Source organism: Chaetodon trifascialis, chromosome 7 (genome assembly GCF_039877785.1).
Source record: "Chaetodon trifascialis isolate fChaTrf1 chromosome 7, fChaTrf1.hap1, whole genome shotgun sequence".
Taxonomy (NCBI): Eukaryota; Metazoa; Chordata; class Actinopteri; order Chaetodontiformes; family Chaetodontidae; genus Chaetodon; species Chaetodon trifascialis.
In genome coordinates, this window is record NC_092062.1 from 25,061,935 (window position 1) to 25,089,859 (window position 27,925).

A 27,925-nucleotide genomic window follows, 5' to 3' on the forward strand; every position below is an offset into this window, starting at 1 on the left:
AGAATAAAAAATGAGATGCATGTTTTCCATCAGTCATGCAGTCTTGCTTGCTGCTTGTTGCTTGCTGCAGTCAGTTACATACATTTCAACGAGTCGCCGTCACATCATCCTGTTGTTCTTCTGATTCCTCTTGATTGCATTTTCTTATTGTTTTATATCTGTTAGTGTAGTGAGTTATAAAATACAGTACATTGATCTGCAGCCATCATGAAGCCCGTGAGATAATTTCCTGCTCGTCATTGTGATTTCCACACAAGACAACACACAGGCTCACTTGTTGAGTTCATGGACTGTCCATTGTTTTGTTTTTTTGTCTTCACTCACTCAGTATCACATCACAGGTACTTCACTGCTTTCTAATGCAAAACTATGCTGCACTGCTCTTCCTTTTCATCTCACGTCATTACTGTTTGACATCAGCACACGGTGTTGAAACATTCCTTATTTGGTGCGTTTAAGTGCTTATGGAAGAATCCGGCCACAGAAACTTGCACAGTTGTCGAGCATTAATCTTTTTCTGATCGAAAGAAGCACTAAATTCCCATCATCCTTTACAAAATGTTCATTTTTGCTGATGTTTGTCTGTTGACATGTCTGTTGAATGTACAGCAGCGGTTGAAGACTTAGTTAAAATTATTAGTTTTCACTTCACTGAATATTAGCACTGCTTATATTTACCTTCAACATGACTGGATACTTTGCTAACTGAATTTCTATCTATCTGCAGGTAGTGACATTTTGCTTGTCTTTACTCCATTTGCGTTGATGTTCATTTCATTTCTCACTTCCTCTTCTAATAATCTCATGAAACAGTGAGCACCATTAAATCATAAAATACTCACTGGACTTTTCTGGTTCCTGAAACATTCTTATCTTCTGAGACTGGAGAGATTTGCATTACTGTAGCATAGAGAGCGAGTCAGAAGCCTGCTGCTGTGCCGGGCGCCCCTCCCCAGACACATCTCTCAAGAGCTGAGCGTGACATCCAGACGCGACACCAGTCTGACATGACCCAGGAGTTGGATTATCACCACTGACCCTTCAATGCTGGTAAAACCTTTATTTGCTCCTTTAACAATCTCAAAATCCTTAAATCAGATATAAGTACTGCATATAGTTCATGGAGTTGTGCTTTTAAACCTCAAACAGGCTCTTTTTGTTCCAGAAAATAAAGACCCCCGTATGCTGAACATCATTGTTGGCTGTAAGGTAAGACTTCATTTTCAGAAGCTCTAAATGTAAAACGTTATCACATCCTGTTGGTAGATCCATACAGAAATAAATACTTATTTCTTTCTCACAAACTTCTTTAAGTACATCAACTTAAACGATTTTAAAATACCTAAACATAAGCTACTTCTGCATTGTTTGCCAGAATCGCATTATTCCTCTGCGTCATTGTTCTGAAGGTTATTGCTGCTTGTTGCTTTCCACAATACGGTTTTGCAAAACATATGCAAAATATGATTGTCTGACATCATGCCTTTAGTAAAATTCTTTTCAGTGTAACAGCTGTTTCATAGACAGTAATAAACATCTCATGTTTGTCCTTGAAATCTTCCTCATCATAATATTCTTTTACGATATTTCGTCAGCAGAGAGAACAGAGAAGAACTGCTGTAGTATAAGTATCGGCAATAATATTGTGCAATGAATCCACTGTGGTTGTTGGTATTTTCACATTCAGAATGAGCATTGTACTGTGCTGATACCAGAGAGAAACTAAACAAACAACACTGGGAATTATGTTCAGCAACAATAATCGGCATTCCTCCTAAAAACAGGATTTATTCTGCATCATCCTTCTTATTCATAATAGTTCACCAGGGAAGAATTAATAGGTTTGTTTTTTTTATGTGTGTCCAGTACCTCTCTGTAGGATCATCAACCTGACAGAAAAGCATGACAGGTGCTGTAAAGGTGTTCCTCATATGCTGTCTACTTCAAGGTAGGCTAGTCCACATGAATGCTTTCTGGACAAATAGCTTTTTGTCTCGAGCTTGACTATTTGTGGGTGTCTGCTGTTCTTATAGATGCTGACAGTTTTCTAACTTTAAAGGTGTTTTATTGCAAGCTGTGAGCACTTGCTTTGCTGTCAGTCTTGGCTGATATTTCCTTTATTGTTGCACCTCAGGTAGCTTATGCGGAGAGTGGGCTGCCTTCATGCCTCAAACAGCACAGGGACTAAGCGGATCCTGCGTGATCATCCCCTGCACTTTCAGCTTGCCCCCGAATTATGATCAACACCTGGATGATACGTGTAAAGCCATTTGGAAGCGAGGCAGCTGGAGTCGGATGCAGGTGTTTGATTCCAGCCTCACTGGAGCGAGCGCGAGCTTGAACATCCTGCAGGGAAACCTAACGGGGAACCTGCGTGAGAAGGACTGCACCACCATCTTCAACAACCTGCCGTCGAACCATTATGACAACTACTACTTCAGACTGCAGTGTGACAACGACCTGAAGTTCAACTTTCAAACAAGTGTTATTATCAATGCACAAGGTTTGTGTTATGTCCTGTGACTTTTTTTGATGTAAATCTGCATTTTTTGGTATCTCTCCTGCCACTTCCTTTGTTTTCACTCCTCAGATTCACTGCCCAAACCCTCCATAACTCCATCCAGGCTGGAGGTAGAAGAGGGGACTCCAGTGAGGTTGAACTGCTCGGCTGTAGCTACCTGTCCCATTCTCCCTCCAGCTCTGACGTGGACCCCCAGTGTGGGCGACATTGAGGAAGCAATAGAAACCACATTTGCCACCTCCGTAATGAACTTCACCGCCTCTTACCTCCACAATGGGCAGAAGTTTTTGTGCACCATTCTCTACAACCGACAAGCTGGCAACAGTGACCTTGTGTATGAAAAAAGTTTGACCCTCCGGGTTCTTTGTGAGTATGTTTCTGCCACGTCATGTCATCTGATCCCACTTGTGACGCCATGACATGTTGTGAAATATCCATTTCTGCCTTAGTTTGTCCCAGGTTGAGAGCCTTGATACCACTCTCACATCTGTCTGTTAAATGGAGACTATAGCCAGCACCTGGTTAGCTTAGCTTAGCATAAGGGCTGCAAACAGCTAGCCTAGCTCTGCGCAAAGGTAACAAAATCTGCCTTCCAGCATTTCTAAAGCTCATTAATTAGCACATTACTGAGGAAGTTACTGTGTCTGATCAAGGAATTTGTAAAACCACGTCATTTTTACGCTTTGGTTTTTGTACAAAAAAACAAAAATCTAAAATGCAGGTAGTTGGAGTTTTGCTTTCAGACAGAGCTAAGCTAAATGTTTTCCTCTATATCTACCCTTTGTGCTAAGCTAATCACTAGACAACTAGCTAACAAACATTTAGCAGCTAAATAGACCTCAGGTGGTGCTAAAAACAGTGAATTACATTTGTCGGGTGGCCAAACACACAAAGCTACTGCAGAATGTAAAATATGTTCATGCAGTTATTTCCCACATTTATATTTTCTAAATTCTCTTCCAGATCCTCCAAATAACACATCAGTGACTTACTCTGGACCTGTACAAGAGGGCAGCTCGGTGACTCTGACCTGCAACTCAAACGCGAATCCAGCTGTGGACAGCTACGCCTGGTACAGAGTGGATGGAGATCAGGTGACAGCGCTGGGGACGAAGAAGAGACTTTTCACTACAGTCTCAGAAGTCGAAAGCCTGTTTTACTGCAAAGTCAGCAACAAATATGGAGCCCAGAACTCATCTGTCACTCAGATAGACGTACACTGTAAGTCAGGCTGAAACAGAAGCGAAGATGACGAAAACTGACCAGAAACATGGGCTGAAGCCTTGCTTGTGTTTCTCTTTCCAGTTTCTCCAAAGGAAACCACAGTAGTCATTGACCCTCATGGTCCAATACTGGAGGGCAGCTCTGTTAGTCTGGTCTGTTTGAGCCGAGCCAACCCAGCTGTGACCAACTACACCTGGTACAAAGATGGTGAAGATGATGAGGAGGCTGGACCGACCTTAGCTATAAACAGCGTCGACCCGAGCCATAGTGGTGGCTACCACTGTGCAGCAAAAAATGAGCTGGGAGAGGACGTTTCCTCTGCGATTCAGCTGGACGTACAGTGTAAGTTCATTTTGCACAGCAAACACATTGATTTCCACTGCAAACACACAACAGACCTGTATGTTTCCAGTGTGTTCATATACTGAATATGGCTCTACTGTATATCCAGCTGTGGTCACCCAAATGTGATCTGAAGCCAAGTCTCAGTCACAGGGCAACACTACAGTGTCTGGACCGTGGACAGTGAGGCTTTGTCGCGTTGCATGACAGCCTCAAAATCCTTTCTATGTCAGTGGTCCGTCGTGACTGAGCTCTGTTGTGTGTCCACATGTGTGCCAGTGTGTTAATTCATGTGTGGATGTTTTGTTTGGTTTTGAGACGTCATTTCCAACCAGAGAAAATGAAGAGGTTGTCTCGGTTAACGCAGGTTAAAATTTGCATAAATTCAGTGTAGACCACGGACGTATTTACAGGTTTTTGTAGTATCTATCAAACACAAACCTTTTCTTTTACTTGTTGATTCTTATTGCTAAAACCTTCAGTAAATAGGTTGGTTCAGTTCATTGAATAATAGGTTTTATTCCAAACATATGATGAGTTACAGTTTACCTCATGAGGTCCAAGGTTGAGTCTTTGCTCAAGATCGTTTTGGTAGCTGTTTTGGAGCTTTTGCTCATGATCGGCAGAAACAGTTTGGAGAGTTTTCACAGAGTTGTAGAAGGTCAAATTTACACCAAGACTTAAGGCTTAAAAGCCTTTATTCACAATTTATTTACAACCTTGCAAACAGCATCTGAGAAAACCAGATGATCTTTCTAAAATCAAACAGTGCAGAGCTGTAGTTTTTGCGAGGATCTGAGATTTTTGTCGTGATATCCGATTATTGTCATTTCATTTTAAATCCATGCTGCAACACACTGAGAAATATGTGAATATTGTCCAACTCTCGGGATGAAAACATGAAGCATATTCTCATCCATCACTCGTTTTTGTGTGACACCAACTTAAGGTACCAAATCAAACTGTCAATTTACAAATGACCACATCCTGAAAACCTTCCATCAATTGACCTGAAAACCATTTCTTGGGAAACCTGATCCTGCCTTCCCAACAAATAAGCAACAACCTTGGAAGCAGGACTAACAGAAACACTTTCTTTTTCAGATCCCCCTAAGAACACCTCAGTTTCAGTTGACCCCTCTGGCCCGGTGCTGGACGGCAGCTCCGTCACCCTCACCTGCACAAGCATCGGCAATCCGGCAGCTGTTAACTTCACCTGGTTCCGAGTTGCTGGAAGAGAAACGGAGATGGTGGGCTCTGAGCGAGACTTCATTTTCAACGTGACCAAACTCTCAGTGGACCAGTATTACTGCGAAGCTCTGAATGTGCACGGTGCTGAATGCTCAGAGCCTGCAAGCCTGGATGTCACATGTGAGATTTATTTCTCTTTTTGTGTTATTGTAATCCATTATTTTTCCCTTTGACCAAGCATGTGCAATTCCCTTCTCCGTCTCAGTTGCTCCAGAGATCCTTCCTTCTTCCCGCTGCGTCAAGATTTTATCCCAGATCCGATGTTCCTGCGACAGCCAGGGGAACCCCCCTCCCTCCCTGGTTTGGGAATTGGGCGGGGTGCCTGTCAATCACTCTGCTGACATCCCGATCAGGGAATTTCCCCTGGGGAGCCTGAGCATGAGGAGCGTCATCACCTTGTACCGCGTGGACGAAGACATGCCCTCGTTAGTCTGCCTCAGCATCAACTCACTGGGCTCCGACAGCTTTGTGTTCAACGTGTCCTCCAGTGAAACACAGCTGGGTAGAGGAACCTGCAGAACTTTATATTCAGCTTTCCTTTGGCATAATCTGCTTTCTGCTTTTTCTGACTGATATGGTTTGTGGGGACTTTTCAGGCCTCCATACTGTGTCTCTGCTGATCGGCTCTGCAGCGGGAGCGCTGGGGATGCTGCTGGTGTGTGTCCCGCTGCTGCTTTTCTTTTGCAGGTGAGAAACAGCAGCAGCTAACACCCCAAACACAGCACTGTTAACAGGAAAGTCTGGTTTCATCATGAGACAGAAACACATTTTTTACGTTGCTGTCAGGGCTGTCACTTGTCTTCAGTGGGCAACCATGGCAAAGCACGAATATCAGCAATATGACTATGAGACGACTGTGCATATAACAATGACTTCTTCTGTTTGTTGTAGGAAGAGGCAAGGCAGCCTTTCACCCGATAAGGGATTGGTAGATACTTCAGACATCCTAGTTACTAATGAGGTGAGTTTATGTCCTTGCACATACCTACATGTGCATGTAGGTGAAAACAGAAACCTTCACACAGGAAATAAACTTTATGCTGCGAAAGATGCAGTTGAATGAGAATTATAAGTGTCATCTGTTAGTGTCGAGCACTTGTTCACTGTAAGCTTGAGAAGTGGATGTTTGAAGTTTCTGTGGTGAGCTTGAATACATACAATGAACTACGTGTGGATTCTGCTTCATAAAGCCTCAATAAATGCTTTATTAACATTAGTAACCCAAGTAGTCACGCCTTATAAACCTCTTATAAAGCCGTCGTTATTACAAAGTGCTCGTCATGTTGCACAGTGGGGTGTGTTGTTATATGGAGTGTGGAAAAAAGGGCTTTTCAGTCCTATTACTGCAGCATCCCTCCTCTCAGGGTGTATTGTTGAGTCTTGTCATCTAATTGTGCATAATTTGGTAAAGACAATACAATCTCTTCTTCTCCGTAACTGAAGCTAATTGCCGTCTCGTTTTTCTGTAGACAAACTCTTCAAAAGTGGATGTGATTTATGCCAATAAAGCCATTCTGGAACAGGAAGGAGCTGCTGAGGAAGACCTTGTCCACTACGCCAACGTGGACTTTGTTAAACTGCAGGCCAATGCAGAGGACAAGCTCGGACAAGGGGAGATCAGGGGCCTGGACTCCAAGACTTCGGAGTATGCTCAGATCCGTCTGGAGTCCAGAGGAAGCAACGGAGGCAGTGCGAGCGAAGAAAAGACAGTGATGGTCTCGTAGGACAGGTCAGTGAAAAGGTTATGGCTAAACTTAAATGATAGCTGAAACACATGAGTCTGGGCTTCAAACAGCTGCGGGACTTTATAATGTCCCACTTTAGCCCAGCTGAGCAGATCAACCTCGTAAAGTCTGCAGCAGTTGAGGCAGCCACCGCACTGCAGGCCGCCTTGTTCGAAGGAAGTGATGCTCTTGTGGCTTCAGGTTTAGCATAACTCTTTTCTGTCAAGCCTTCTTGTGCCTCCATACTGAAAAATGTCTAGCAGAATAAAAACACCATAAAAAGGATTTTCTATGCGTAGAGTAGGTAGTTACCCCATGATCTGAATACTGGGGATGAACCTTTAACCTCCCCACAATCAACCATAGTGATAAATGTTCCCTTTAAACTCACGACTTTTATTCTTCTGTGTGGCTGTTTAATGTTTCAGTGCTAACGTTTGTGTTACAGTTCCATTAATTTGTGTCTTAAACCCTTTGTGCAGAGTGAAAGAAGCACGTACAGCGTGACATTTGTCAACCACTTTTTTATTGATAATTTTATATTTGTTCTTTGTTAAAAACATAAATATGTTTGTGCTTGTCTATAAAAACAGAGGAAGCCACTCTTCCTGCAAAAGCTGAAGTCAAAGTGCGTTATGAAGTGGGGCATTATGCTTATCACACGCTGTTTCAACAAACATTTTTCAGAAACAAGCATCAGTAAAGCAACATTACAGCCATGTCATCTTGTGCTGGAGGATGTTCACAAACGTCACAGTAATGTCATTAAATCTTTACAAATACACACATTTGCCCATACCTTCTTTTTTTTTTTAGAATTCAGGAGTTTAAATAAAATGTTATAATTGACCCTTGTCTATCTTTTCGGGGTCGTGGGTTCGGTATTCGTTACTGCACACAAATCAAAAATGATGCAGTGGAACAACAACAATGCACTGTAATGTAAAAACAACACAACAGAGTGAAAACCCCTTTTTAATAAACAAAAGCTGATGATTATGAACATGAGTTTGTGTGGCTCAGTAAGGTAGGACAAGAATATCGTAAAAGGTGGCGTCAGTCATTCTGGAGAGATGACGATGTTCACTGAATTTGTAGTTCAGTGAACATCTCCTCAAGCGTGGGACGCACTGCCTCGCTACCTCGCTGAACTGCTGCGGCGCTATTACTGCCAGCATAATGACGATGATGCGATAAGAGACACGCATCGTGTCACATGGAAAAAACATGCAAGACTCAGCCACGATCTGTTCAAAGACTTCTACTAGCAGTGCGTACTGATTTGGTCAAAATGTAGCATGCTGTATTCAAACAAAAGCAAAGTCTGCAGTATCCAAAAAATACCTGCATGTTGTGCTCATTCTGCAAATAAATCACCAGCATGCATGTGAACAGTCTGCCTCGCCTACTGTGTCCCACAATGCAAAGCGCTGGAGTGGTCACAACAACCAGCCACGCCAGTAACAGGACGTTATCGTATGCTTTTTCATCACTCATGATCATTTTTGAGGCGTGCAGTCAATTGTGTAGCTTTTAAACATTGGCAGTTTTACAAAAATTGACCTCAAATTGAAAAAGTGCTTCAACATGAAGCTCCGTAAGCGCCTGCAGGGATGACCAGCTGGCCAGCCAGTCAGTAACACTCACAGACCACCGCAGCCAACACAGCAGAGGAAAGCCAAACTCACACGTTTTTCATTGTCATACCGCTGTTATTCTGTCATTACGTTAAATATTTTCAGGTATTTCATTGATACTATGCAGTGATTTCAGAGGGGCAAATGTTCACAATTTGATCAATCCAGCACGGGCAGACAAAAATACCATCAATCAACAGGTTTTGTGAAAAGGCACCAGTTCAAGGATAACATCACGCTTCCAAAGCAACAGAAATACTGGGAGGACAACTTGTGTTACATTCACAGTGCAGTAATGCGACAGAGCGTCTTCCAGTAGATAGGCGTCACAAATCTCTCATGTAAATGGGGCAGAAAATCACAAAAATCACCAGTAACCAGAACCAGTAACCAGAGAGTCCGGCCTGGCACACTGCAAAACAAATCGATTTAACACTGCATACTGCATGCTGCTATGAAGAACAGTATGCAGTGTATAGTACATATCATGTCATAAACGTGGCATGTGCAGGAGGAGGGGTGGCTCAGCCCACCTTTAACTCAGAGTTTGACCTCAGAGTACTGCGTCTCCTCCTCGTCGGAGGTGCTGGAGTCGCTGCTGGTGTCGCTGCTGGAGTCTCTGCCGGCTCTCCGATGTCCGGCCTTTGCCTTGAAGCTCACCCGTGAATAATTGAGGTCCACGTCATCCTCACTGGTGTCGGTGTCGTAGTTCAGGGGATGTGGGGACTTGGCGCCGTGTGCCGCACTGACGTTCTCGTAGTCCACCAGCTTTTCTGGTTCATTCTGGGAGGATAAGATCATTAGCGTCATAAACTGTGACAGCATCTGGATCTGACGCACAGCTGAATTCATATTAATACACATTTGACGCTTGTGAGGACTTTTTTTTTGTTAGGGGAATGAATTTCTAAACAGGAAGCATCGTCTTTGCTACAGTATTGTAGGCACACAGATGTACATACTGTACTTCTGCTTTTCTAGATTTCCAAAAAATAGCTTTACTGTAACCACGAGCACAATATAGTTCAACCATTGCTATGATTTAGACGTGGTTTCTAGGTTTCTGACCTTGTTAGCTGGCTGCTGCTTGGACACCATAGCATACACCACATTCTCTTCTGCTTTTGGCTGTTTGTTCCTAGAAAAACAAACATCAGCATAAAGTCTGACATGTAATAACACCTCTCTTGCTGTGGGATTTTATGAGAAACATAAATTCTCACTTCTGCTTGTTTCCAAAGTGTACAGAAGCATAGTTGGGAGTCTCATCCACTGTGTGTCCGCCTCGCTGTGCGATTGGCTTCTGTGAAGGACCCTGAGCAGATGCAGACAGGAGACATCAGTGAATGTGCAGCAGCTACTCAATCACTTCATTCATGCCTTAAAATGGAAGCTGGGGGTCGTCCGGCGATTCATTGCTCCACAACACAGAATGATTAGTGTTCTGACAAGCAGGGCTGCAGCTTGATCATTGAGACGCATCCGGCTGTCTTTTTGCATGTGTTTGCATGCAAGTCCTGATGATGATTTTTACACAATTATTAAGCACTTATTTGAGATCAGAGGGTTTGGGTTTTGTATTATATTGCCAATTAAAACAACATTTTATATTCCTTCTTAAATTTTAACCTGGGTAGGTAAGTATGGGAAAATCTGAGCCCTTGCCCACTAAAACATGACCGAAAAGTTATTTGCTAAAAGATTTTCTTTGCAGTTTCACAGCTGTAGTGTTTTATGTGGCTGTTTTCAGGGAAGGACTTCCATCATGGCGAAGATGAAAAAAAAAAAATTGCCAAAAGAGATATAGCAAAGACTGAAATTTCCAGACTTTTTTTGCCTAAACTGAGTTAACCTCCCCTAAAATCTGGTTCCTACAATTCCCATAATGCAACTCAATCACATTTTGCATTAGACCTTTTCATACGTCCAGTTTCTGTTGAAAGGAGAAGCTTGAGCTAATGCTGAAGACAAAACGTCTTATCCCTGTAATAAAGGCTGATATACTGCAAGATCTTCTTCTTAGATTGTAGTAAAGTCTCGTTCATTTATTGCTCTCTTAATGAACTCGTGAAACTTGCTTTGAACAGCGTGACTCACCTGTTGTGCGGCAGGCAGATTCACAGTGCAGTAAACACTGTTGATGTTGTGTGCAGGCCTGTGGAACAACAGTGTCAATAAGGAGAAAACCAGGCAGACTCAGTGACAGACTCTACTGAAGGACAGGGCAGACTCTCATTGTGTCACTCGTGTCTGAAGGATTTTAAATGGACGCTTTGACTCCAGCACGAGCAGCAGCGTCCAGCGCTCCGTCCTACAGAGTGCGCCTTGTCCTGGGTGGGGACAGTGTGTGCGGCTGCTGTCTTACGTGCTGTCTGGACGAGGCTGGCGGCGTTGGGCCTGCGGACGGCACGGCTGCTCTCGTAAGAGGTCATCTCTGCTCCTGAACGGCTCTGCAATGACGGGCTCGTTCGTCAGATCCCTCCTCTTGGCGCAATTCCACCAACCCTGAATCGGTTTGCACACACATACACAAAAACGTCATTTTTGTCCAGATTTTTTTCAATAAAGAAGCAGAAAATGATGCACCAGTGAGGCCTCACCAGAAAACCAAAACAGGCTTGTGGGTTTGTCCTTCCTTGTTGAGCAGATTTGTTCCTGTGTCTGAAAACATAAAGGGACATGGCAGGGTTTCCACGTGCCAAATCATCTGTGAAATTTAAGCATTTTCAACGGACAACGTTTGGTTTTCATACTTTACCTATAAACCAATACAAGTACGAAAACAAGTAGCAGGCAAATCAGAACAAGGAAGAAGAACTTCAGGAATGTCATGAAGCCTCCTGTGGTTAGAAGACACAGAGCGTCAGTGTATACACACACAGAAGGGGCACGGTTTCAAACGCCTTTTGGAAAGTCTGATTTCTCAAAACCATCAACACGTCTCCCTTGTGAAAGCAATATACAGACAGATGATTCACTCACGGTTACGAAACAGCTCGACCGGGTCAGACGACCTTTGATTGAGTTCGTTTTTTGCGATGCAGTAGTAGACCCCCGGTTGGTCTGAATACACGGTGTGGCTCTGCTGGTGAGACACTATTACATCCTGTTTCCCGTCCTTTGTCTTCCTGTACCACGAATAGTCTGAGACCTGGGGAAAGCCGTCACTGCTGCAGCTCAGCTCCACCGAACTCCTACCATCAGGCTGCTGCTGCTTTGGCATTTGTGTGATCTTTGTGTGTTTTGGAGCATCTAAGCAGGAAATGAAGGAAAAAGGGAAATGGGATTTTGTTATTGTTGAAAGCTTTTCAATCTATATTAGGATATTCCCACTCAAGCCAAGAAGGTCTATCTGCAGACACACAGAGGCTACCGGACACGTACTCCTGTACATTACGTTTTTGGCCTCAAACGCTATTTAAAATATCAACATCAACCATCTGTACACCATCATGAGTGCATCAGTCTACTCACACTTGACTTCAATGACAACTTTCTCTGAGCGCCCGGTCCCGATTACATTAGTGGCCGCACAGCTGTACTCTCCCCTATCGGAGGGATCGACAGACTCTAGTTGGAGGGTCTGAGTCTTCTTGTTGATTTCCCGAGTCCAGTCAGTCGTCTTCATCCAGGTGAAAGAGGTCGCTTCTGGGTAGGACTTGGCATTGCACTCCAGTTTCAACCAGGTTCCTTCATTCACAGTAAGACTGGGCAACGCTTCTACTGTCACAGGCTTGGGACGATCTGTACAGAAAATAGAGCAAAAAACATCAGGCCCCAAACATTTAATAACTGGTTAAGATTGAAACTATTTTAAACAGCTCAGTTGTGAATAATAATTGCATAATATACAGAATTTTTTAATCAGAAGGGGAAATTCAAGGTAAGTCACTGTCAACAATACTGACACCTGTAAAATATAACCCACAATGCACAACTGTCAACGATGAAAAGGTGATTTAAATGTTACGGTCAACTGAAACTGAACATTTCAAACTTTTTAATTGAATTATATTTCGCTCAGTGGTGGAAGACTGAGATTTAAAAAACAGCAGCAATACTACACTAAAAATACTCCACTGCAAATGAAAGTCCTGCATAATGTTACTTAAGCAAAATGCACTTTAAGTATCAAACGTTATGACTGATACATTAGTTTGCGAGCAGTATTTTAATGTTAAATGTCTAGTTTGAACTACTTTATATACTGTTCGCTAGTTTATAATAGTTGTGTATCGAGATCTCTCAAATAGTTCGTAACTCTGTTTGCCAAACTGTCAAATAAATAGAGTGCTAGAGCACTGAAAAGCAGCAGTAAAATGCAAGTACGTCAAATTTGTACTTAAGCATGCAGTTCAGTGCTTGAATAAATCTATTTAGTTACTTCCTGCCACTAATTTAAGCTGTAGTAGCTACCGTGCGAGCAGCTGTGTCCACGCTTTGTGTGTTTGATTCAATCATAACCGAACAGACTTTTTTTTTTCACATGGAAAGAACAGAAGATAATCTACTTTTGCCACCTGAAATCAAGTTTTTCTTCTCTTCATACTGAGATTTAATGACAATAACTTTATGGAAAGAACCACTGAAACACTCACATTGAACCAGCAGCTTCCTGTGTGCGCTTGTCACTGAACCTTCGGTGTTCTCGGCGCGGCAGGTGTAAAAGCCTGCGTGGGTCGAAGCTGCAGTAACTGTGTATTTGAGCCTGTTGGAGTCACGATTAATATTGGGAGTGGAAAGCAGCTCATTCACCCCAGAAAAAGTCCTTTGCAAGGTGAGACTTGACAGTGGGGAGCTTTCAACGGTGCAGCTGATGATGAGGGGCTGACCTTCTGTGACCACATCATCCAAAGACAGCTTGATATCGGTGGGGGGATCTGTAGAGAGGACACAGCATGTGTGCTTGAATTTCAGAAGTGTTCAGTCATCATTAAACATTGCATGATATTTCAGCAGCAGGCCATCAACAGGAAGCCAACCTTGGTCCTGAAAGCTTAAACACTTGAGAGATTGACATTTCAGGAAAAGCACTTATTTGCTTTAGGGCAAAGAGTCAGATGAAGAGATGGATACCAGATCTCGTGTCTGTCCGTTGAAAATAAGGCTACAACCACCAGCAAGTTAGCGTAGCTTAGCTTAGCACAAATTCTGGAAATAGCTGCAGCTAGCGTGGCAAAGTTCGCTTATTAACATTAGCTAGTTATGCTGTGTAACACGCCTGGAAGCTGCTGGCTGTAAGATGGTGAACTGTCATTTTCTCTCTCTGGTTTTTGCATTGATTAAACAAATGAGCCAGACTAGCATGTTTCTAGTCTTATGCTAGGCTACGCTAACCGGCTGCTGGCTCCTATTTACCATGCAGATATGAAAAGTTCATTGAATTTTCTCATTCAACTCTCCATCAAAGCAAAATAGTAAGGCGTGATGACTTTTTGGGTGATTGAGTCAATCAGGTGTCAGCGTGGATTTTAAATCAATGAGCGTTTTCAGTGTAACAGTGTTACTTACAGAGTACTTTTATGCAAAACTGTGGACTATCCTCCCCTGTGTCGATGCTGTTGGTTGCGTTGCACATGTAACATGCTTCATCTGTTCTTTGTACTGAGTTCAGAGTCAGTCGGTTTGTCTCAGTCGTACATGATGTCCACTGTGATGAGTCAAACCGTTTTTTTGGCTTGTAACGGTACCAGGAGTATCTCTTCGGCTCAGGATAGGCATCAGTTTCACAAAAAAATGTAAGCAGGCTATTAATTTTCACATTTCCATTATTTCCACTGGTGGAAATTCTCGTCTTCCTTGGTCTGTCTGGAGTAGGGAAATAGCATTTAGTGTGCCTTGTGGTGACACAGCCTGGATTTCCTGATATGCATGCAGTACAAGGAGCTATGAAACTTACATTGAACTCTAATGTCAAGTGACTGTGATGTTCCAGTGCCTGCAGTATTAGTGGCACGACATGTGTAGGACCCACGGTCATCAGGCTCGACACGTTTAATATACTGGTCTGTATACAAACCAGCATTGCTCCCATTTACAAACCAATTGTAGGTGTGAGGTTTTGGATTGCTTCTCTTCACATTACATGTTAAAGTAATGGTATCTCCCTGTGTAACCAGAGCAGGTGAAGTCATGTTTACCTCAACCTGAGGTGCATCTGAAACAGAAGATTTAAACATTTCTTTAAGGTTGATCCACAACGACAATCCACAAAAAATACAGAAGTGTAAATTAAATGAAAAAATATATATATTAAAATTAAGGTTTCTTTTCTTAACCACAGCAACATATCTCAAAAGTACAGCAATAGTACAGGAGTTAAAACAACTGAAAATCACACACATCAAATTAAATGAATTCAAGTCATAACATAGGAAGTACTCACATAAAACATCAATAGTGACTGGCTTTGATTTCTCTGCTCCATATTTATTGTTAGCTTCACAGCGGTATTCTCCACTCTGTGAAACCTGAATTGATGGGATCGTCCATTCTGCCAGGAAGGACACGTTTTGTTCCTTTTGAAACCAGGTAAAGGTGGGGGCAGGACGTCCGTTGGCAGAACAAGTGAGAGTCACAGAATCTCCTTCCTTGATGAATGTGGAGCTTATTTTAGCCAATGTGTCTCGAGGACCATCTGTGACAGTAAATTCAAGTGAGATGAAATCAGTCAACACACAGCAAAATGTGACACATTGTGTTTCTTATCCAAAGTGGTCTTACAAGAAAGCCATAGTTAAAATTCGGTTTTTCAGACATATAACTAGGCTGTTTCTTGGGTAGTAAAATTGTTCGGGAGCACGGAAACTGTGTCCTAACGTTATGTAATTCAGTTGCATTGCCTGCATTCAAATGCTGCCTGCAACAAGCTGCTCAAACCGCACTTCATTTTTTAAATCTCCTTATCACCACCAAAAAGTGCATGGTTGCATAATTCTGACCTTAAAAGAAGAAGCACTTAGATGGACTTTTGGGTCGTGCCTGTAAGTATTGTTAGCTAAAGTATTCTTTCCCAAAGACATTACAAGTCTAGTCTAGGTCCACTTCTACTTGTACCGTACTGTAGACCACACAAATTAGAGGTATGAAGTCTGAGTTTTAAATGACAAACAAAAAGCAGACATGGCACAAACCCTCCATTCATGAACTTACATTCGACAGTTACAGTGATATTCTGAATCAAATACGGGTCTTTGTTGTCTCTTGTTTGGCATGACAACACCTTCCCATCATCCTGCGAGTTCACTGTAAAATGGACTGTGGTGCTTTTTGTTTTTCCGTCTCCTTGTCCAGGCTCTGAGCGCAGTGTTGACCGCTGTTCTGTCAAATCTCTGATTTGTAGGCTTGAAGGACACGAACTGAAAGTGGAGCATGTGAGTGTTATCCTGGTAGATGTGACTGCTGGAGGTGGTTTCTGAAAAGTGATGGGGCATGGATTTTCTGAAAATATGAAAAGAAGACATCAGTATCAACAGACATGTAATGATGGATATACATAACAGCAATTAATTTTAATCAATACAGTATTACTGTGAATACATATTTTTAATGTATTAAACACTCTAAGCCAATAGTTACATATGTACTAGTTACTAAGGTGAATACTGACTGAATTATGGAGTGAAAATTTAGATTATTGGCTGAGTTAAAACTCATGGAGCCAAAGCCTGAAACACACTAAATGATATTTTCTTATTCTTCCTCTAATATGACTGAAAAGAAAGATCTCATCATCATGAGATTCCACATCACTGTAAGATGAAGATCTTGTCTTTTAGGCTCTTGTGGTATTTAAATATTGACAGCTATGTCTTATTAGTCGGTGTGAGCAGTTCAAACCAGATGATGCTTGAGCTCACACAGAAGAAGAAGAACTGTCGCTACAGTAAAACATCCCAACGACCCAGCCCATCAATTCAATTCAATTCAATTCAATTCAATTCAATTCAATTCAATTCAATTCAATTCAATTCAATTCAATTCAATTTTATTTGTATAGCGCCAAATCACAACAGAAGTTGTCTCAGGACACTTTCCATATAGAGCTGGTACAGACCAGGCTCTTTTATCTACAAAGAAACCAACAATTTCTTCATCTGACATGTAAAAAAACCTCCAGATATTTCCACCCTAACCCCCCAGGAAATAAATCTGAACTAGATCACAAGGTGTTGAAAAATATCTCAACTGTGTGAGATCCTTTTTTTCTTGCTATCAACACGTCATCAGAAGCCCACTGATACACAGACGAGGGAGGGAGAGCCGAGCAGTGACTCACTGTGGTTCTTTTTGCTAATATTTTCCTTCAGATCAAAAAAATATATATATATATTCCTAAAATGTTTTTCTAATATTTATCTTTTTTTTTTAATCATATTTATCATTGAATCTTAACCAATCTCATAACTTCTGCCTCCAGATCAGCTCATCTCAGTGTTTGCATAGCTCATTTTAATGCTTGGTGTTTTCAGAAAGTATCTTTCAGGCCTTTCTGATCTACTTACCTGTAACTGTGAGGTTCACGACATTAGTTTTCCATTTTAGACCATCTTTTCCTTCCTTTCCTTTTTCTATAAATCTGAAAGCATAGTTTCCGCTGTCATGTTTGGTCAGGTTGCAGATTAAAACACTGCAAAGTTTTTGTGTGTTGTCATTTGAATTCCAGCCTGAAGACGGAGTCCCGATATATTGCACTCTGCCTGAAAAGTCTGGACTGACAGGACGTAATGTGGTATCAGTACTGGAAACGATAGTGGCATCATAAGTCTCGTTATTCCAAATTCCATCCTTCATCCAAAACCAGTAGGCATTATGAACAGCAACTTTAGCATCAACACGAGAAGTGACTATGCATTTGATTTCAATGCAGGACCCCTCTTGAGCTGTCAGGTGTTTCCCTTCGAGTCTGAAGTAGGATTGACTGGCAGCAAAGTCTGTGGTGGTGAAAATACAGAAGTCAGATTATGATTGTGACTTTAATGCAAATGTTGTGAGAAGCAAACGTCGTTCTCATGGTGGAGAATTAACATTCCTACTTGTTATTAGGGCCAGAAATACGAACCACCCGACTGCCTGAGCAAACATCTTCATGCAGCGCTAAAGCTTGATATCTGCAACGACAACAAAAAAGTGGGCATTCCAATGCAAATCAGGCAGACTCAAGTTTTCTCAAGTCAAGACAGTTGTTAGAGTGTTTTCATCCTCATTTCAAGATATTTGGTGAATTCTCCAGCATTCCAGACACGTTATTTTTTTTCACACACTATCAGAATTTGTTAATGTTCGTAAAAAAGGACAAAATTTTGAGGCTGAATGCTTTGCTGTAGTGTGTAGTTCAAATTATTGTCTTGATACAGAGGAGCCCGAAACATGTTACATTACATTACAAGATACAAGATAATTTAAGAGTTTATTTCACAGATTTAATCACTTATCCCTCCAAAATGTAAACGTATTATTGTCAAAAATTAATACAGTCAATTTACAGTATATACATAAGTTACACATGCCACTACATACTCATGGATACAACGAAATGGCTTTTTGTTGGAGAAAGTTAAATCCAAATCACTAAAAACTGACTACATTTTTCGAGCCAATTCGAGGTCAAAGCTCTTCCTCTAGACTCACACACAGTACCATCTTGACTGAGATGAACCTTTAGAGACAGAGGTGACTTTTCCCACTTAAAATAGGCAAGTAGAAGAAATATTTTAGGCTTAAAGACACAGAAATAAGCTTGTTCTTACCTCTGAGCTTTTGCTTATTCCAGCCTGTAACACACACCATGCCCCAAAATAAGACTTAAAAAAGGAAGTTTTCACGGTTGACCCAAAATCTTGAAGAATTTGCATGACCAATCACGCTAGCCACAGAATACAATTTTTCATCGTACTGATGAGGGTAGTCTTCTATTTCTTCCCTCAACTTGCCTTCTACAGTGTGCTTGCAGTTGTCTTTCCTCTCACTTCCTCTATTAAAAATGAAAGTCACTGTTCAAGGTGGGTGAAGTCTTTTTATCAGGCACAGAGCAGCTTACAGTGCTTGACATCTATTTGCAGAATGTATGCTTGCATAGTATTTACAGTGTCCTTTGGTACTTCAACCTTATCAGAAAGAGTGAAAATGTACCAGGAGATTTAAGAAGCATTGTATAAATAGTGCATTTCTTGAAGCCCAAAACATAAAAGTAAAGTTGAACTGCACATAAACAGGAAACATGACCCAAAGAGTAAAGCATTCGACTTCACTTCCCCTCCCCAAGAGCAGCAGTCACTATCTTCTCAGCATCAGCCGCCATTTCATCAATGGCTGAATTTAACGCTTGCAACATGGCAGTGAAGGAGCGACTGGCAGAACGGGCATGTCGGGGCATCGCCATCTCCACTAGCTTTGATGAAGCTGTAGTTAAGTCCTTTTCTGCTGCCGCCAGCCGCTTTTTCACTTCTCCTTTGGTGACCTCCAATGACAGTACACAAGTCCGCAGCCCTTTAAGTCTCGTGGGATCCAAGCCTCGCTGTCGGGCCAGTCGCTCGACCGATTCATTGTCCAGGCACAGAGATAACTGTGTTTTGGTGAGAATCCGCACTGCTACACTTGAGTCCACCATGGAGGCCACAAAGGGAACAGGAATGGCTGACACCCCACCAGATAGAGAGGCCGCTGCCCACACGAGTGCTTTGAATGCCTCCTTTTTCTGAGTGACCAGGTTGGAGGTGAGCGTCGGTAGAGCCAAGAGTAGCGCGTGGGCTCGGATCTCTGGAAGGTCTCTTCCCATGTCCTCCAACAGGACAGGGAAGTCAAACTTCTCCAGAGTGGAGGGTCTCACCAAGTAGACTTTAGGCTGTGCCACACCCTGTGATGTCAGCACTTCCTGACTGGCTTTCCTCTTTTCTTCTAGGCTTTTGTCTGTGTCTTTTGCTAAAGCTAAGAGGATAAAGTACACGGTTTGTTGCTGCAGTGAACGGGCCTCCAGGAACACCGCCACACTGTTGGGTTCGAGCGTCTGCATGAACGTCATAAAGACGGCATTGTAGCGGAGGAACTTGACTTTATCCATGTATCCCTCGGGTTCAAATGGAGAGGTGGATGGGACGGGTGGCAGGTCCCACAGGCGAAAGTCAGGGTGTTTAGGGTTTGGGTAGCCTGCCACTTCCTCTGGGGCAACAGGGGATGGAGACGGAGCTGCTCCATCATCCCCAGGGCCGAGGCCACGGAGGGAGTTCATGAAGGTGGCTTTTTCCTCTCCACGCTCCCCCACCACAGCTAAATTGATCCTGCTGATCAGGAGATCTTCCACTGCATCCTTGACATCTGATAACTTATTGCTCTCTATGGACTCTTTGAGGGTCTCGAGGAGGTTCAGGCCCCTGAAAACATCAGCCATTTCTGTGAAAGGATAAAGATTGTGTAAGTCCCTTTAATACAGAACTGAGCAGAAAGATGGTAACATAAAGGATATTTGCAAACAAAGCATTAAAACTGATACACTTTAGCATAATGAGTAACAAAAGACACAACAACATCCAACATATCAAAAAAAACATATTAAACTGGCAGCTTTGCAATAGTAACCATTCAACATACCCCAAGAAGAAAACTGAACTTCTTGGAAAGCAAATTATATTTCTAGTCTCACAGGAAACCTTCTCCTTTAGTTCTGGTGCACATCATGGGGACTTCTGAACTGAGGAGTTACATTAAAATTGCAACGGTACAAGATTACTGTCTCAGAAAATATTAGTAATTATTATCGGTAACAGTAACCGTTAAAGGAATGGAAACAGAGGGGTTTGAATATACACTATCCTTTATGCAAAATACTGTTTTATATTTTTAGAATGATATTAATATGATAGAATTTAATACCATTGATGTGAATGGTATGATAACCATCAATTAAACCCTAGTGTACATGGCTCTACATTAATAGAAATAACTATCACAAGCTCAGGCCCATGTAAAAATGAATGAAACAATGAAATATTAACAATGCATTGCTGTCAGTTATCAGTAAAAATTGTTCTAGCCTGATCATTTTTCTGTCATTTAAATATTCAAAGATCAGTCAAATTGACATCCTGGCAAAGCAAAGTTTCATTTCACCATAATGCAGCACACACTTACCAGCAGATCTGGAAGAGAAACCACCACGTGGGTCAAATATTTGTCCTCAGTTGTCAGATGTTGATTCTTCTGCAGCTCTGTAGCACCGGCAGCGTCAGGCTGATCTATTTAAGGGGTCTATCCAGCCAGTGAACATTGTAATCCTGTTAGCTCAGCCTTAATCCAGAGCCACTTGGCACACATATACATGCATACTGTGTGTATATGTACACCTACTCGCATTCATGCATAATCCTACAAGAAGGTGCACATTTACAACACATAAACAAACATAAAGCATCATTTAGGTTATATTAACTTTTATTTTTAAAACAGCTCACATTATTTTTATTAGTAGTAATAATAGCACTCTAATATTGCAGTGCAGATCTTTACCTGTAAGCTGTTAAACAAACACGAATGATGAAACTTACTAACTATACTTCATGGAGTACCTTAAAAATTCTACTTATTGACTATACAAACCGTTTTTCTCCTCATTGTCCACCATGTTGAAGATGAGATACTGGGCACCCTGATTGCTACGTGGTTAAAGCGTATTAATACAATATTCATGGTTCAACTCCGGAAAACGTCTCACATCCCAAAACCCACTCAATGTTTCCATGCTTACGTGTCTCATGTGCAGGGCCAGATCAGCGCTGGCCATCTCCGAAACCTGATTGGCCCGCTCAGGTGCCACCCCAGTTGATTGACAGGCCACCGCACGTCTCGTTGAAAGCAGCGTGATTTTGGAAACGATTTTGGTGAAGTCACTGGCAGATAGTGGGCCTAGGTGTAGGCTGTTTATAATAAGCCAGAAAGCATCGCGATGATGCAGCACCAATCCTAATGTGTAGCATACCAGAATAACGGGGAGAAACTCAGCTAAAAGCCTCTACTAAGCATTGCCACCCAAACGAAACATCATTCATACAAAAATAAATTGTATGGGCACGTGACGAAAAGACGAAAGTAGCGTGTGTCCACTTTAGTGCGTCTGCTGAAAAACGCTGCTAATATCTCCTCCTATGACTCCGTGTTAGCTTGAGATCAGTCACGAAGGTCCTGGTTATTTGCATAAAGAGGAGGGGGTTTCCAGAGTGCAGGGAGCGCTCTCTTTCGATATATTATCTTTGGGGTTTCTTCCTTCTGGGTCGTCATCGGTGTTTCTTCAGTGAATGTGGCTGCTGCCCCTCGATTCTCTTGACTCTGACTGGTCAATAGAGGTGTCAATCATCAAAATTGACCAATGGGTTGCTGAGCTATTGACCGATGTAACGTGCAGTTAGTTTCAAAGCTCCTTGTCACACATGAATGGGCAGAGAGCTCACAGAGGACACTGCTGACCAGACCGAGATGTTATTTTACTCTTTTATTTGCATTTCGTCCATTTATGAGATAGCAAGCAGAAAAAAGGCTGAAAAAGTGTTTCCATAGAGGAGTTTCTCCGTATGCTTGGACGAGATCACGGTACTCTGCCCAGATGCGCCTAAATGAGCGCCTGGACATACCTGTGTTAAAACATCTGTAAAACTGCTCAGGTTCATTTCTTTTGTATGTACTGTTGCACAGTTACTCATCAGATATTACTTTACTAATTCCTTGATGAATTTGACTACCATCCCATGATTTAAAGGTGCTTTTCACTCTAAATAATGCTTTTTAACTGTATAACTGTATTTTCCTTTTTTAAGCCTATAGTAGATGGACCCCCCTGACACAGGCTTGCCCACCCCAGGCATATCTGAAAAGGCTCAGTTGTATGAAATTAAATGACTATTTTGTAATTTAGGTATGAAGACTTGGTTTTTGTACGTTTGCTTCTTTTGGAGGTGGCTACCTTTCCTCAAACACAATCAGCAACGTGACAGTTTCATTTTCTTTTCATTTAACTTGAAAGCTGTTGGTTTATGAAGTTTGACTTTCCACATCATAAAGTTATTATCAATAAAGAGGAACAAAGTAATATTAATGGAGCTGAGGGAGTTTTGCACGTGGTACACGAGAACCTAGGAGCCAAGCTGGAGAGTCTTGCTTTCGTTTCTTTTAAGAGGAACCCAGCATGCAAAAAGAGTCTGATAGGAGCTGCAGATGTTATTTTTGGCTCACATCCTCTCACACAGTGATTTCCTGTCTGACAGCAGAAGTTAGCTTTATGTTTTGAGCTTTTACTACACACACACATTTATATATACACATACACGCATGCTTTATAGATTTTTTTCTTTTTTTTCAACTTTACACAGATGCTAAGCTAAGTCTTCATGTTCTAGCTCCATACTTAATCCAGAGACATGCGAGTGGTCTCGGAATATCTTCTACCTCTACCTCTGAGGAAGGAAGCAATTAAGTGATTAACCAAAATGTCTAACTTTAACACTGCATGGTATATATAGAGTAGTACGCGTGTATACGGTATGTACAGTTTACATGCTAAAACTAATACTGTAGACTGAAATTTAAGACAGAGGGTGGACATTTTCATAACAGATTTTCTAGTCTTTTGAGTCTTTTTTGAATGCTCACATCGGCACAGGTTGAAACAATGATGTGCATTACGTACGATTTCTACATGTTATATGTACTTGTATGTCATCTGATGTGGTAACAATGTCATTTAGATGTCAGATACATTTAAATATAGGACTAATAAATATATTTTCTATACTAATACAACCTTTACTTAACTACAGTCCAGTGGTCCACGCTGCCACGTGGCTGACTCCCCGATGATGACGATGATGATACACAGTGAGAGTTAAAGAACCTCTCTATTGTTTGACGTCTATCACAGGCTCAGCTTGGCTTTTGAAAGCTGCTGCAGAAACTTCACACACAATTACAGCACAGCAAGAAGTCATCACATCAGGAGGAATTACTGAAGTGACTCCAAACAACTAAGCAACACCACCCTTAAATTTGATCCATTAGATCCTCCACAGTGGAATACAGCGCCACCTCCTCCTCAGGCCCATTCTCTTTTGTCTCCTCATGCACCCCCATCACCACCTCCTCCTCTCTGCCCTCTCCATCTTGTCTCTCGCCTGCTTTTTCTTTCTTAATTTCAGCGTACTCTGTCTCTGTGGTTCCTTGCGTCGTCCCTGCCTCTGCTGGACTCTGTGCTTTAATCAGGGAGAAATTCAGGTCGGAGTACTCCACGTCTGATTTGCCCGCCGCCGCAGCTCCTCCTGCTTCAGGTGTCTCTTGGACGAAGGCTTGGTCATCTTCCGCTGCTTGACCAGCATCTATCTGTCAGGTATAAAGCAGAAATTGTAGCAGTGAGTCATCAGCAGCTGTTTCAACAGCGATTATTGGAAATCCTGACTAGATGCTTGATTCACCTCTGTTCTCCTGCTGTTCACACAGTGTCTTTTTCAGAACGTCCACTGGGTGTCACTAAAGTCAAATCCTACACATTAAGGCTTTCATGTATAAAATGATGAGCTGTATAAATGTAAATACCAGTAGATCCTTGTGACTTGTCACCATCTCCAGAGTCTCAGCAACATTTTTGGAGGTCCTCCGTTTTTTTCTGAGGAGACAGCAACAGACATTAACATACAAATGACGAGCAAAGATTATTAATCTGACACACCTGAACAAACCCTGAAAGACCATTCTGGGTTTTGGCTCACTTAATCCAATAAATAAATGTTTTTATTCCTGCTAAACATTTGTATAGACAATTTCACATTATTCCTCGAGTCCTGCATGAACTGCAAACATTACGCAGGAACAAAGTCTGCAATTCAGATAAACAAACAAAAAAGGAAAACAATGAAATGAATGAGAACTTCATGGTGTACCTGTGGCACTTTCTCGCCAAACAGCAAATGACTGCAGAAAGAAGAGCCCCAATCAAAAATGCAATGATGACTTCCAATCGTGTCACCGTCCTTAACAATTTCACATATTGATCTGGAATAAAGAGAAGCAAAAACTGAGGCCACTGTTGCTTTTTGTTCTGCAGTCTTTGTCACAGACTTGCGAGTAGAGAAAGTGACATCTAAAGGGTGAACAGTTACCTTCTTCTTCTTCTTCTTCTTCTTCTTCTGCTTTGTTTATGATGAGCTTCTCTCTTACTTCTCCATTCTCGCTGCTGCTGACACATTCAACAACAGTGATACTTTGGTCTTTTACAGTTAGCATCATGGTGCTGTTGACGGTGCGGTTTGACACAGTGGTGGTGACAGAGTACTCCGTGTGGTTCTCTAGCAGTGGCCATCTGATGGCCGGTAAAGGAAACCACTGACTCTGACTGGTACACACACATGTCAGAACCTCCGACTGAGTTATGCATCCAGAGCTGTTTAGGATCTTTGGATGCGCTGCAAAGAAACACAATCACGACATCAAATACAGCGTACAGTAAGATGATTGTAGAGTAGGTAGGATGACAGTTTTTCTTCATGTGGAGGTGGTCTACTCAGAGCTTGACTTACGAGTCACAGTCACATTGGGACATACAGTAACAGTCGTGTTCAGGTGTTTTCCAGTGCAGATGTACTGTCCAGTCTGGTCTGCTGTCACATTAGTGATAACAAGAGTGGCTGTTCCAGTGTTGTTCTGCAGGTCAGTTTCAGTTCTGTTCTGCAGGTCTTTGCTGGACGGGACTTTCGTCCACATGACAAGAGACAGAGGGAAACCGTCAATGTTGCAGGTCACATTCAGAGTATCACCCTGTTTTACAGTTGTCTTTCCAGAGATTTCATGCTTTTTGACATCTTTGAGACAAGGAATTTGGACAAAGATTGGAATTTAACCAGTTTGTATTGACTCTTAACACACAACTTCAGTGTGAGGAAAAAATCCTACAAAGGCCTCAGTAACCTGGAGCGAAGCGTTTCATTGGTGGAAAGATGGTCTTTTCATAAAACTGTGCAGCAGAAAGATGCAAATGTTTTGGATGTTGGTGTTACATGAGAAAAAGAAATAAAGGGCTTTGGTATTCCCTTTTTGCTCAAAAGGTAGAAAACCCACAATGACCAGAATGCACCGGGCCGCTAAACGCTCCAGCAGGCGGGTGATGCACAGCGAGCTGACCCGTGCTTGGGTTGTCCAGCAGGTGGCCACCTAGTCCAAAGCTTTTGTTGTTATCAGCTAAATACCACACAAAGATAGCTTCTGAAAACCTGAAGTGAGAAACAGATGATGCAATACCAGAATCTTGGTTTACTGACTGGACAAATTCAGTCAAATTCTTTGAGTCAACCAGCAGAATTTAATAAGAAAAGATTGATTTCCACTTTTCAAGTGGATAAGTTAGGCAGAACTTAAGCAGTAGCTGCACTAAAAGTAGTGACATCACCACTTTAACCACATTTCTCAGTAGCGTGGTGGTAGCGTCACTGTCTCCTGAATCACATGGCTTTTAGTAGCTCAGCTCTTTTATTGATCAAGTAGTAACGTCCACGCAAGCTAAATTTTCCCGAGCATTTCCAAAGCTCAAACACGGCAAAGCTCTCTGCTGCAGACTGAAATGAAACTGCTAAGTCACACGCAGATGTGTATGCGCAGACAACACAAGCACTTCCATACGACGCCATCACGCACCAACCTCTGGGCTGATGCCTACCCTGTCTCTGCTGCAGGGAATACAGACACCCGAGCTTGAGTTTAATTAATGGAAATATGGCAGAGAGGTTTATCCTACAAATGAGCCAAAGTCTAAACTGACATGCAAGGACAGGTGAAGGCACCCACAAACACAGATGAGCATACAAACACACCTGACGCTTGCTTTTTGTTATGAGGGGCATGTCGAGAATACATTAAGTGCTACTCACAGGTCACACTCAGAGTCACCGTCTCCTCTGCAGTCATGCCACCCCGGAAGCTGACCTTACAGACGACCTCAGTGCCGTTGTGTATGGCTGAAGGGTTGAAGGTCAAAGTTGAGCTGTATCTCTGTATCACAGCAGTCAGATCCTCAGTCTTGAAGGCGGTGACGTTCCCTGTGATGTGAGAGTCGCTTCCTCCTGCTCCGCTCCACGTCCAGGTGATTTCAGGATCAGATCCAGAGCAGAGACCAAGAGCAGTGCAGGTCAGCGTGGTCTGCTGTCCCTCTGTCAGAGGAGGAATCATCACGCTGGGCTTCTGGATCAGATCTAAAGGGAAGTGAGTGTGTACCGTGCAGGTTATTGTTCAGTTCAAGCACAACTAAGAGGAATCTACTCGGATAATGTTTCAAAGCACAGCACATTAAAAGTTCACAGCCCTCCATTCAACATCTTCAGAGATCATACAGCATTCCTGTGGTTCTTCCTACCTTTCACTGCGATAAACGCTCCATGAGATGCCTCTCCTTGCGTTCTTGCATTCAGGACTGCAAGCTGATATGATCCAGACTCGGCGGTGAGGTTACTGATGATGATGCTGCAGTTCGTCTGACTCAGATCATTCTCCAGCCACAACACTTGTCCTCCAAGCCCAGACTGAGCATGTGTTTCGGCGTTGTACATTATGTCAGAATCATGTATGTTGCGTTCACATTTGTACCTAACTGCATATTCCACAGTGCCAGGACTTAAAAAACAGCGAATCTCAACACAGAGTCCAGCCTCTGGTGTCACTTTTTCGCCACAAGATGCACCTGTCAATACAAACATGGAAAAATAATCACTCTTTAGGTTTTCTCACATTTTTCTGGAGTTATCTTTGGTTCATAAATCATTCATTCTTTCAAAGGTAAATATTCATGCTAGGACGTGAAGTCTCACGAGGAGATTGAAGTAAAGCTGCACACTGTACCTGCGTCAGCACTGCTGCTTCTCACAGCAAAGAGCAGAGTCGTCCAGATGAGCACACGCATCCTAGTTCGACTGAGACAGTCAGTCTCTCAATGCACCGGACTAAAGCTTGAGTCAGAAGCAGAACAATATTCAGACCACTTCATACAAAATGGGCAACAAACACACAGAAAGTTTGGCTGATCAAACTGAACCAGAAAGAGCTCCACGGCTGACAGCAGAGACGTTACACAGGATGTTGCACGTTCACTTATTTTGTACTTATGTGTCTAAAATTGACTCCGAGTTTCCCCGGGGGCACCAGCTCAACAACAGCTCAACAACAGCTCTGCACAATGCGTATCTGCAGCACATCCAGTGCCCCTGTCC

General features: G+C 42.4%; 5 protein-coding genes across 7 annotated transcripts in view; 1 reads left to right on the plus strand and 4 right to left on the minus strand.

Moving 5' to 3' along the window:
* The window catches only part of lsr (lipolysis stimulated lipoprotein receptor), a 119,608-nt gene that overhangs the window by 22,377 nt on the left and 69,306 nt on the right, over positions 1-27,925 (minus strand). The window lies entirely within an intron of this gene.
* LOC139334197 (B-cell receptor CD22-like) lies at positions 979-7,062 on the plus strand. The gene is made up of 12 exons (XM_070966956.1): positions 979-1,050; positions 1,166-1,209; positions 1,867-1,948; positions 2,135-2,503; positions 2,591-2,887; positions 3,485-3,742; positions 3,827-4,087; positions 5,192-5,458; positions 5,544-5,840; positions 5,935-6,025; positions 6,230-6,299; positions 6,808-7,062. Exons 3-12 carry the CDS (start codon positions 1,903-1,905, stop codon positions 7,060-7,062), a joined length of 2,211 nt encoding a protein of 736 aa, XP_070823057.1. The 5' UTR covers positions 979-1,050; positions 1,166-1,209; positions 1,867-1,902.
* Positions 9,227-18,060, minus strand: LOC139334098 (B-cell receptor CD22). The gene is made up of 16 exons (XM_070966850.1): positions 17,735-18,060; positions 17,204-17,632; positions 15,852-16,139; positions 15,085-15,336; positions 14,599-14,856; positions 14,211-14,507; positions 13,298-13,579; positions 12,174-12,443; positions 11,682-11,951; positions 11,458-11,539; positions 11,300-11,360; positions 11,065-11,204; positions 10,797-10,854; positions 9,923-10,014; positions 9,768-9,837; positions 9,227-9,482 (listed from the first exon to the last, which is right to left on the minus strand). The coding sequence occupies exons 1-16, from the start codon at positions 17,787-17,789 to the stop codon at positions 9,240-9,242; spliced, it is 3,147 nt and encodes a 1,048-aa protein (XP_070822951.1). The 5' UTR covers positions 17,790-18,060; the 3' UTR covers positions 9,227-9,239.
* On the minus strand, positions 18,124-20,938 carry irgq2 (immunity-related GTPase family, q2). Of its 2 annotated transcripts, none has more exons than XM_070966489.1 (2): positions 20,826-20,938; positions 18,124-20,087 (listed from the first exon to the last, which is right to left on the minus strand). In XM_070966489.1, the coding sequence occupies exon 2, from the start codon at positions 20,083-20,085 to the stop codon at positions 18,946-18,948; it is 1,140 nt and encodes a 379-aa protein (XP_070822590.1). In that variant the 5' UTR covers positions 20,086-20,087; positions 20,826-20,938; the 3' UTR covers positions 18,124-18,945. The 2 variants fall into 2 exon arrangements, with proteins under 2 accessions (XP_070822590.1, XP_070822591.1); XM_070966490.1 differs by having other exon boundaries at positions 18,124-20,068; positions 20,826-20,918.
* Positions 24,533-27,393, minus strand: LOC139334199 (myelin-associated glycoprotein-like). Its single transcript, XM_070966957.1, has 5 exons — positions 27,076-27,393; positions 26,594-26,914; positions 25,250-25,531; positions 24,833-25,135; positions 24,533-24,549 (listed from the first exon to the last, which is right to left on the minus strand). The coding sequence occupies exons 1-5, from the start codon at positions 27,266-27,268 to the stop codon at positions 24,533-24,535; spliced, it is 1,116 nt and encodes a 371-aa protein (XP_070823058.1). The 5' UTR covers positions 27,269-27,393.

Coding starts and splice junctions, on each gene's coding strand:
- LOC139334197 (XM_070966956.1), top strand. CDS start 1,903: ATGACAGGTGCTGTAAAGGTGTTCCTCATATGCTGTCTACTTCAAG. Junction 2,888..3,484: donor TTTGACCCTCCGGGTTCTTT/GTGAGTATGTTT, acceptor ATTCTCTTCCAG/ATCCTCCAAATAACACATCA. Junction 4,088..5,191: donor GATTCAGCTGGACGTACAGT/GTAAGTTCATTT, acceptor TTTCTTTTTCAG/ATCCCCCTAAGAACACCTCA.
- LOC139334098 (XM_070966850.1), bottom strand. CDS start 17,789: ATGAAGATGTTTGCTCAGGCAGTCGGGTGGTTCGTATTTCTGGCCCTA. Junction 16,140..17,203: donor CGTGAACCTCACAGTTACAG/GTAAGTAGATCA, acceptor TCATATTTTCAG/AAAATCCATGCCCCATCACT. Junction 11,361..11,457: donor GTACTTGTATTGGTTTATAG/GTAAAGTATGAA, acceptor TTATGTTTTCAG/ACACAGGAACAAATCTGCTC.
- irgq2 (XM_070966489.1), bottom strand. CDS start 20,085: ATGGCTGATGTTTTCAGGGGCCTGAACCTCCTCGAGACCCTCAAAGAG.
- LOC139334199 (XM_070966957.1), bottom strand. CDS start 27,268: ATGTACAACGCCGAAACACATGCTCAGTCTGGGCTTGGAGGACAAGTG. Junction 25,532..26,593: donor GGTGACTCTGAGTGTGACCT/GTGAGTAGCACT, acceptor CTTGTCTCAAAG/ATGTCAAAAAGCATGAAATC. Junction 25,136..25,249: donor TCCCAATGTGACTGTGACTC/GTAAGTCAAGCT, acceptor GTTTCTTTGCAG/CGCATCCAAAGATCCTAAAC.